This window comes from Malaclemys terrapin, chromosome 3 (assembly GCF_027887155.1).
Source record: "Malaclemys terrapin pileata isolate rMalTer1 chromosome 3, rMalTer1.hap1, whole genome shotgun sequence".
NCBI lineage: Eukaryota > Metazoa > Chordata > Testudines > Emydidae > Malaclemys > Malaclemys terrapin.
In genome coordinates, this window is record NC_071507.1 from 124,264,969 (window position 1) to 124,274,077 (window position 9,109).

The 9,109-nt window shown below is 42.7% G+C and overlaps 1 protein-coding gene across 3 annotated transcripts; it reads right to left on the reverse strand.

The window, feature by feature from the left end:
• Positions 1-746: 746 nt before the first annotated feature.
• MFSD4B (major facilitator superfamily domain containing 4B) lies at positions 747-8,579 on the reverse strand. Of its 3 annotated transcripts, none has more exons than XM_054022076.1 (4): positions 8,408-8,579; positions 5,877-6,045; positions 4,010-4,126; positions 747-2,820 (listed from the first exon to the last, which is right to left on the reverse strand). In XM_054022076.1, the coding sequence occupies exons 1-4, from the start codon at positions 8,531-8,533 to the stop codon at positions 1,586-1,588; spliced, it is 1,647 nt and encodes a 548-aa protein (XP_053878051.1). In that variant the 5' UTR covers positions 8,534-8,579; the 3' UTR covers positions 747-1,585. The 3 variants fall into 3 exon arrangements, with proteins under 3 accessions (XP_053878051.1, XP_053878050.1, XP_053878052.1); XM_054022075.1 differs by having other exon boundaries at positions 8,300-8,579; XM_054022077.1 differs by lacking the exon at positions 8,408-8,579 and adding an exon at positions 8,062-8,384.
• Positions 8,580-9,109: the final 530 nt, after the last annotated feature.

Genomic DNA, 9,109 nt, shown 5'->3' on the forward strand with positions numbered 1-9,109 from the left:
CCAGCATGGTATTTCCAATCTTACACACCCAAGATGTTGATAAATACTACATGAAACACTCCACTGTACCTCATCTGTGCAAAGCAAAACATGGACCTTCTCTTAAGGCAGCATCCAAATACATTATCTCAAAGTATCTGAAACATTACAATGTTACCAGAGTAAAAAGCAGAGGGCACCAGTCTAACTTGCACAAAAGAAGCAGTTATAGGTCACCTTCTGGTACCTTTCAGAACTTGGATTGCACTCAATACTGTGGCTGTTAGAAAAGGGAAAGTTTCATTAGTAATTGTAACCTATTAATTTTCCAGAGGTAAGTAAACAGCTATTGAAGTATGCCACCGGCTAAGCTTTACACAGTTTTGTACATTTCGCTTTGAAAAGACATGTATTCTCCCACTGGATTTTTGCTATTAACTTCAGGGAAAGCCAGAACATATCTTTAAAACTTTTGTTTAAACAATTTGGTTTGAGAGTTAAGGGCTTCCGTCAATACTATGGACTAGGGGTTATTGGTTACTAAAAAGGTAAAATTGCCTTTGAAATTTAGCTTTGGCATATGTAAAGTAACTACACTACTGTGCATACTGCCTGTGATACCAGTAGTTTATCATCAACCACTGATTAAAGAGTAGCTAATAATGGCTCCACAATCAAGAATTAAAAATTATAGCAGATCAGCACAACTACCTTTTAAAACTCCTTTGTCCTCTCTCTCCACCCTCTCAAAATAAAAAATGCAGATGTGTGACAAATCGTTTTATTCTTCAAAGCAACCTTGGAAAGAGTACAAAATACACATTTTTAAAAACCTCCCTAAATAAATATTTTATTCCAGTGTAACACATTTGATGTTTCCATGATTTAAAATCAACTAAACACAGAAATCTATGTTTAAACAACATTACATAAAAATGATAAAACCAGGAAATTCCCAGTCAAGGTCAACAATACATCCATTAACTAAAGCTGTTGAGCTATCAACTTTTCCACTTTCCCAAAAGGACGAGGACACAACCGACACCTTGTTGTTTAACTTACCAGTAATGTCATGGTTTATGTTACATACTAGACTTTAAGTGCCATGGAAATATCCCCTTCACTAGATTCAAGAAGTTCAAGGTTCTTCTCTGATTTGTATGAGGGTGATCAATTAAGATCGCTGTGTGTCCTGGTCTATTCCTGCCAATGCAGGATAGTTCTAAAAATATGGTTAAAATACTCTGAACAGTATCACTTTAAGTTACATTAGGGTGCCCACCACTTTCTTTGAGAAATTGTTTAGAGCCTCACATTTAAGAAATGTTTCCCATACGTTTAGTCTAAATTGCTTTTAGTTCCATGACACAACACCTGATCATATTACCATGGACTCCCTCTTTACTATGTCCAACATGCACATTCTTTTTCACTCCAGGATGCATGGTTGCAGACTAAAATGAATAAGCATAAACTGGGATTTGGCAAGCACAGAGGTGGAAACACTTGGCTTTGTACCACTATTAAAATTCTGAATCACAGCTAATTTGTTTATTACCTTACAGAAGCCAGGCAGTCATTTCAAGTAAGCAGCCTAGATTTTACTTTAATCATTCTTCTCTCTGTCTGTATTGAATTGCTTTCTCCCTGGGGAGCTAAGAGCAATCACTGGAGAAGAACTAAATATATTTGAATGTGGCTGCATGGACACTTTAGTTGGGGATTCCCCTGGGATCTTTTGAGATGTCTCTACCACAGAGTTTCTCACTGTATCATTCATTTCAATGACTTCAAAGTCTGCTTCATTCCATTCTCCTGCATCCTCTTCATCTTCCTCATCTTCATTAAGTTCAAAGTTGGACAACAAAGCTTTCTGGTCCTCGCTCCCACCACCATCTTTTAACTTACTCTCACTGGGAGAAGTGGCTAATTTATACATCACAGGAAATAGTACTGCTGTCATTACAGATGTTCCCAGTGCAGCATACATCATCACAGGGACATTGTGAAGTTTTCCTTCAAGAAACCCAACTACTGCTGGAAAGCACATCTCCCCCAAGGCAGCACCAACTACAAAGAGAGAAGCAGACTTTCCTTGTATGGTGGTGTACTGTTCAATCCAGGAAATGCCACTGGGAAAGATGGTAGCCATTGAAGCACCATACACTGCTGTCCCAACCCAGAGCGAAATTGGATGCTTACTCAACAGTGCCAGGAACAGAGAAGAGACAGTGGAACCTATGACACTCAGCAGAATCATAGTACCAGGGTAGAAACAGGTAGCAAAACAGATGGCCAGTCCTCTGCAAGCTGCAAATGCTCCCCAAAAAAGGGAGTTCAAACCAGCTGCTTCACTTTCTTTCATGTCTGCATAAACCTCTGCATAATTGAAAATGTAAGAGCCATAGGTGACCTCTGCTCCTACATAGCAAAAAAAGAAAAGGAAAAGGAGAATGAGAAGGGCATAGTGGTATTTGGCAATTTGGCATTTCTGCAGAGAAGCTTTTGCTTTATCTCGTGCTGAGCCGGTCCTTGAATACAGAACAACAAACAACATAGAAACTATCAAAATATAGGTCCCTATGACAATGTAAGACCACATAAAGCTCACATTAGAATGCAGTTTCATTGCTGATCCAGACCGTGTGTTAGGTATATCACTCGGAACAGAATGGTTTGTATTTTCATCTTCTGTTTGACCTTTAGGAGATATGAAGCTGCCCAATGCCATTTTTGTCAGGATTGGGGCCACAAAGGCACCCAGTGCAAAACTGAAGTGTAAGGCCTGCATATGTGGTCCAACCTCTGCTCCCCATACATTCAATGCAAGGACATTTCCACCTGCAGATTAAAGAAATGAGGATCCATTTATTTAATACGGAAACTTAAGATACAGTATGGTTTCTTCCCAATCAATTATTTAGTTAATATATATCTAGACAATCTGTCAGAACAATCTACAGTGGAAGCAGATTATAAAGAACTTATTTTATAATATATGGAATCAAAGGTCATTACCTTTTTCAGGGCATGAAATGTGCAAACTGCAAATCTAGCTAGAGTGAAGCTCTGCTTATAAAAATTAAGCAGTAGAAGGTTCCACTGCACATGCCGTTTTTTTTTACCTTTTTATCTCAAGAACAAGAACTAGCTCATTTCAAACAGTGTTCCATTTGGCACTATTATGGCATTCCAGATAAAGCTCAGATAAATCTTTGACAGAAGATCCTAGGCTGTTTGTGACACTCAGTCCTAGGCTTTCTTCTCAACAGATAGCATCAAATTTGCATTAGAGCTGCTCACTCACTTAGTCACACAAATGGGTTGAATAAGTAGTTAATTGAGGAATATACCTCTACCCCGATATAACGCGACCCGATATAACACGATAAAGCAGCGCTCCGGGAGAGCGGGGCTGCACACGCTGGCGGATTAAAGCAAGTTCAATATAACACAGTTTCACCTATAACGTGGTAAGATTTTTTGGCTCCCGAGGACAGCGTTATATCAGGATAAAGGTGTACTTAGCAATCTTTCCATGCCATCCCACATACAGTCAGGGATACACCAACAGATTCATTCTAGAGATTATTCCAGCCTGGCATTTACCTCACCATTTGCATCACAATCAGGAAAAAAACTGCTCTTACTGTCTTCAGTATGGATGATGTTACTGTAGTAACAGCGAGAGAGAGTAACTTTAACGGCAAGTGACAATGGATATGAACACAAATTTAGTTTAGCATACATATACCATGCCTGCTAGAAAACAAAACATACATATTCCGCCTCCTTCACTAAGCGAAATTTAAGTATTTTAGCAGGCCCTAAGCCTATACTGACAACACAACATGCTTGCCACACAAATTGGAAGTCCTAATGATGAGCATAAACTCAGCTCTTGTGGATCTCTAGCACCTCATGAGTGCGAACAATTCTCTCAGATAGATACAAAGGGAGTTGACAGACTCCCAATGACTCATTCAATCCACAGGACTTCCTGCAGCAGGAAGAGGATCAGTTCACTTACCTGTGTCTAGAACACCCATGGAAGTGCCAATGACTGACATCAGGGCAGTTAACAATAGCGCTTTCTTACACCATGGTATGGCATAAAGACCAACTGCTGTTCCCAACATGGTTAACCCTATAAAGGTAATCCAAAATCCATACTGAAGCTCCAGTTTTCAGCATGACTTCTACAGAGATCCAAAACAGTCAATTTATTATAATTAAATCTGTGTTTTATGATAGACTGAATTAGTGTTCATGACAGCTGGTTGAAAAGACTTAGATGGAACCATTTTTTCCTCAGAAATTGCCTGTTAAAATCAAAATACTTCACAAAATCGAGCCTAATTTGAGCAAAATTTACTTTTTGAGAAAAACTGAAAAAAAGTTCTGACAATGTAAAATGGGATGTTTTGAGATTTTTGGAACAAAAGGTTTTAGTTTTTCATTTTGAAGTGACTGTTTAAAAAAAATTATTTTGCATTACTAGATAGTAATATAAAATAAAAACCAAAATGAAACATTCTGGTTCTGTCAAACCAAGACATTTTGATCACAGAGCACAGCTTATTTTAGATTGGAAGATTTCAAAAATTTTCAGTTTCATTTCAATTCAAAACAAAGTCAAATTTTCAAATGTCAAATTCTTCACAAAACTGAAATGTCATCCTCTGACCAGCTCTAGTGATCACACTAGGAAGTCCTCAACTGAACTATTTTCTCCAATTACTCTCAATGCACAAGTTTAGCTTCCATTAACATTAGTAAGTTATATGCCCACATCATAAATAGGCTCCTAATTCATTGTAGAGTTTCAAAAAGAATAAGCTCTGTTAACAGAATTTATTAAATTTAAACTTAGTCAACCTATGAGATGTGATCTTTTCTCCATTGCTTATCCAATTGAAAATTGAAAGCATGCGAATTATTTCTCAAATTGACAACACATGAAAAATTAAGGCAAAACCTAAGAAATAGTTCTACAGATAACTGTGTTTAGAGCTTGCCATCAGTTCACCTTACTTTTGAATATAATAGGCATGAAAGATTTTGCTTTATTAGTTCAGAAATCTCTGTTTCAGATAAATTTGTCTTCAGATTACTTACTTGCCTCCTGTCTGACAGATAAATGAGAATCAATGAGAAGCAGAAGATTGGTAATAGATTTTATTTATAAATTTTGTGCATGTCAGGGTTTAATGGAACAGGCGAACAATTTTAGCGGGTGCAGTGTATTTTAACAGAGGTTGAGTTTGCAACATTTTTTTTTGTAAAGTTGTAACAACTGTGTGAAATGGTATCACTGACAGCACTACAGGTGATCAAACGTGAGTCTCAGCTGAGCTTCTCTCATTTTTCTCATGTAGCTTGTGATGTGGCCATTTTCAAATTTGATTTGTTTTATATAAATATTCTCAGAACCAGCCATTTGACATAGAAAAACAAAAATCCAACTCTGCTTCTCTTTGTTTCAGCAAAAGGCATCTTTTATTCAGTTCTGATAGAGATAGATGTGGTCTTTTGCAATAAAAGGAGACAGGAATGAAACTGACAACTAGAAACAGAATTTCATAGTTTTTAAATTACATCACTCTTGCAGCAGTGTACAATATTTTTAAAGGAGTATGACAATGCTGGTGATAGTATACATTCAACTTTCATCGTGCAAGACTCTGGGGTAAAGGCCAACAGGATACTTGTATGACACACCAAGGTAAGGGAGATGAAAGCTGGCTTGAGATATATTTTTGAACACAACTTTCACAATTTGTTACTATACCAAGCCCTCTGGAAATAGTGCAGGTTATGACACTTAATAAAGATATTAGAGATTCATCAAGCTATACATTCGTCACATACAAAAGAATTATTTTGAGTACACTTACCCAAGAGGAGATGAGGGTTCATGCAGTCAAAGATAATCCCTCCAATCACTGAACCACCAAGGTACCCCAGAGAACGACCCACGAAAATGTAGTAAATATCACTGACATTTTTATTCACATTTGCAGCCAAATCTTGAAATGTAGGTCCCAGGATAGCAATGCTCATACCCTGAAAAACAGTGAGGATCTTTTGTTTGTTCATTTTAGAGGGCAGAAGGTTAACAAAATAAACTCTCACCAGCAGCAAGAAATGATATAGTTCATATTATGTTACTAAGACTTTGTCTGCAAACAAAAATTATACCATTTTAATTAAGTCACTTTAGAAACTGATTTAGTTAAACAATGCAGTCTTATGTTGGGGGCACTCTTATTTTGGTTTCAGAGTGCCAGTTATCAATTTAACTTACAGCTAGGTAAGGAATTTCACCTAAGACAAGCCCGAAATAGGTTGGCAGGTTACTTAGGGTATGTCTCACGGCAGCGCTGTGAGGTGGGCAGTGTAGTCACGATTTATCACTGGGGGAGACCTCTCCCGGCGATAAAAAATAACCACCCCAAACGAGGGGTGGTAGCTTTATCACCAGGAGTGTGGCTCCCAGTGATAGAGCGCTGTCTATACTGGCGCTTTTTAGCTCTAAACCATTTGTCACTCAGGGGGGTGTTTTTTCACACCCCTGAACGACTAAAGTTTTAGCGCTGAAAGTGGCAGTATAGACACAGCCTTACACAGTAAGCTCTTCAAGGCAGGGATAGTCTTTTTGTCTGTTTTTGTACAGCACAATTGAGTTCTGGTCCTGGACTATGACTCCTAGGTGCCATGGTAATACTTCTAATGAATAAGGCTACAATTTAGTCCCGGAGGTCATGGAAGTCACAGACTCCATGACTTCCAGCGACCTCCATGACTTCAGCAATTGGGAGCTGCACGGTCCCCCGCCGCCCACAGGGCCAGGAGCTGCGGATACCCCTGCTGCCTCTGGTGGCCATCAGGGGTGGCGGGGAACCCCCAAGCTCGCAGGCAGTGGAGGCAGCATGGGAACTCTCAGCCATGGCGGGGGAACCCCCGGGCTCCCGGCTCACCATGAGCCTCTGGCCCCTGTGGGGGTGACATGGGAGCCGGGGGCACCCCACAGCTCTCAGCCTCCATAGGCAGTGGACAACCCCCAGAGCTGCAGGCGGTAGGGGTACCCCGCAGTCCCCTGCACAGCTGCCCCACTTCAGGTGGTTTGGGGATACGCAGATCCCCATTTTGTCCCGGATATTTTTAGTAAAAGTCAGGGACAAGTCATGGCTTCCATTATTTTTTCTTTTTTGCCCGTGACCTGTCCCTGACTTTTACTAAAAATATCCAGGACAAAATCTTAGCCTTACTAATGAATAATAAATATTAAAATATCACTTGATGTAATCCAAATCTATTCTAGCGAGATCATCTCTAAATTTATATACACATTTTCTTTTAACTGTGTGAAAAGCACCAAGTGAAATTTAAGTTTCGCTTGCAGTCACCTTTGGAATAAGCTTGTGGCGCACCCAAGTGAGTTTCACAGTACCTCATCGTGAGAACAATACCAAAGGAAAACTTAGCTGTCTGGGACAGTCATCATTTCAGTACCAGCAGTGTGCTCAATGCTGTGCAAAATAAAGGTTCTTATACAATCCAATGCTACAGAAACATTACTCCTCAAGCAGCTGAGATAGTATTTTGGGCTTGGTTTGTCTCACAGGCAGGTGAAACTATCTAGAAATTACCAGGAAGCCCACATGGCTGAGTTGAACCCTAGGGCTCTATCAATACTCTCTGTGCTGACTCATTAGTTTATTACTTTCTGAATGGTGTGGAGAGAATGAATAAAGCAGTGTTATTTATCCCGCTACATAACACAAGAACCAGGGGTCACCCAATGAAATTAACAGATAGCAGATTTAAAACAAACATAAGATAGTATTTCTTCACACAGCCCACCCGTATCCTGTGGAACTCGTTGCCAGGGAATGTTGCAAAGGCCAAAACTATAACGGGGTAAAAAAAAATTACATACATTCATGGAGCATAGCTCCATCCAGCAATAGCTATTAGCCAAGATAGTCAGAGATGCAGCCCCATGCTCTGGGTAGCCCTAAACCTCCATATGTCAGCAGCTGGGACTGGACAACAGGGGGTGGATCTATCACTAATTACCCTGTTCGGGTCCTCGCTGAAGCATCTGGCCGCGGCCCCGTCAGAGACCCGATATGGGGCTAGAGGGACCATTGCTCTGCCCCAGTACTGCAGGTCCTGTTCTCACTAGCCCCGCGGGAGAAGGGGCTGTGTCAAACCATCACCTTCACCAGGTCCACCCCCAGCACAGGGGCTGCCCCGGGCCGTCGGTGCCCGCAAGGCGGAAGGGGAGCTCCAGCCCGGGCCCAGCCCCGCTCACCAGGCCCAGGAAGGCGGAGCACAGCACCCCGGAGGTGCACCACCGCAGCAGCAGCAGCGCCGCTCCCTCCCCGCCCCGGCTCCTGCCGCCGCCGCCGGCTACGATCACCTCAGGCCGCGGCGCGGGCTCCGGGAGGAGACTCTGCTCCGCCGCCGGCCCCTCGCCGCCCCGCCGCGTGTCCTCCGCCTCCGGCCGGGCGAAGCGAACCTGCTTCTTCCTGCCGGCGCCGGCCATGGCTCCGAGTGCGGGGAGCGGGCCGGCCCCGCCCCCACGGGCCGCAGACACCGACGTCTCCACTAACGTGACGCGCGGAACGAGCCAGGGACTACAACTCCCAGCGTGCACCGCGTCTCCCCGCCCCACCTACCGCGGTGCACGCCGGGAGCTGAGAGGCGGTGACTGGCTCGCAGTCGCTGCCCGCGTATGGACGTTGCCTGGCAGCCGGGGGACCCGGGAGGGCGCTTGGCCCGGGTACAAAATGGCGGCAGATTCGCCCGCCCCTCCCTATTCACCAACCTCATTTTCGCTTTGTGGGCACATGAGCACAAACCACCCAGAACAGCAGCCGTGCGCGAGGCACGTGACTGTGTGCACCTGGCAACCTCGGGGGTGGACTGGCAGCCATGGAAAAGAAGCCCTTGAGGAATTCCACCATGATTTCAACAATTTCCATCCCACCATCAACCTCAGCTTGGACCAATCCACACAAGCGGTCCATTTCCTAGACACTACTGTGCTAATAAGCGATGGTCACATAAACACCACCCTATACCAGAAACCTACTGACCGCTATACATACCTACATGCCTC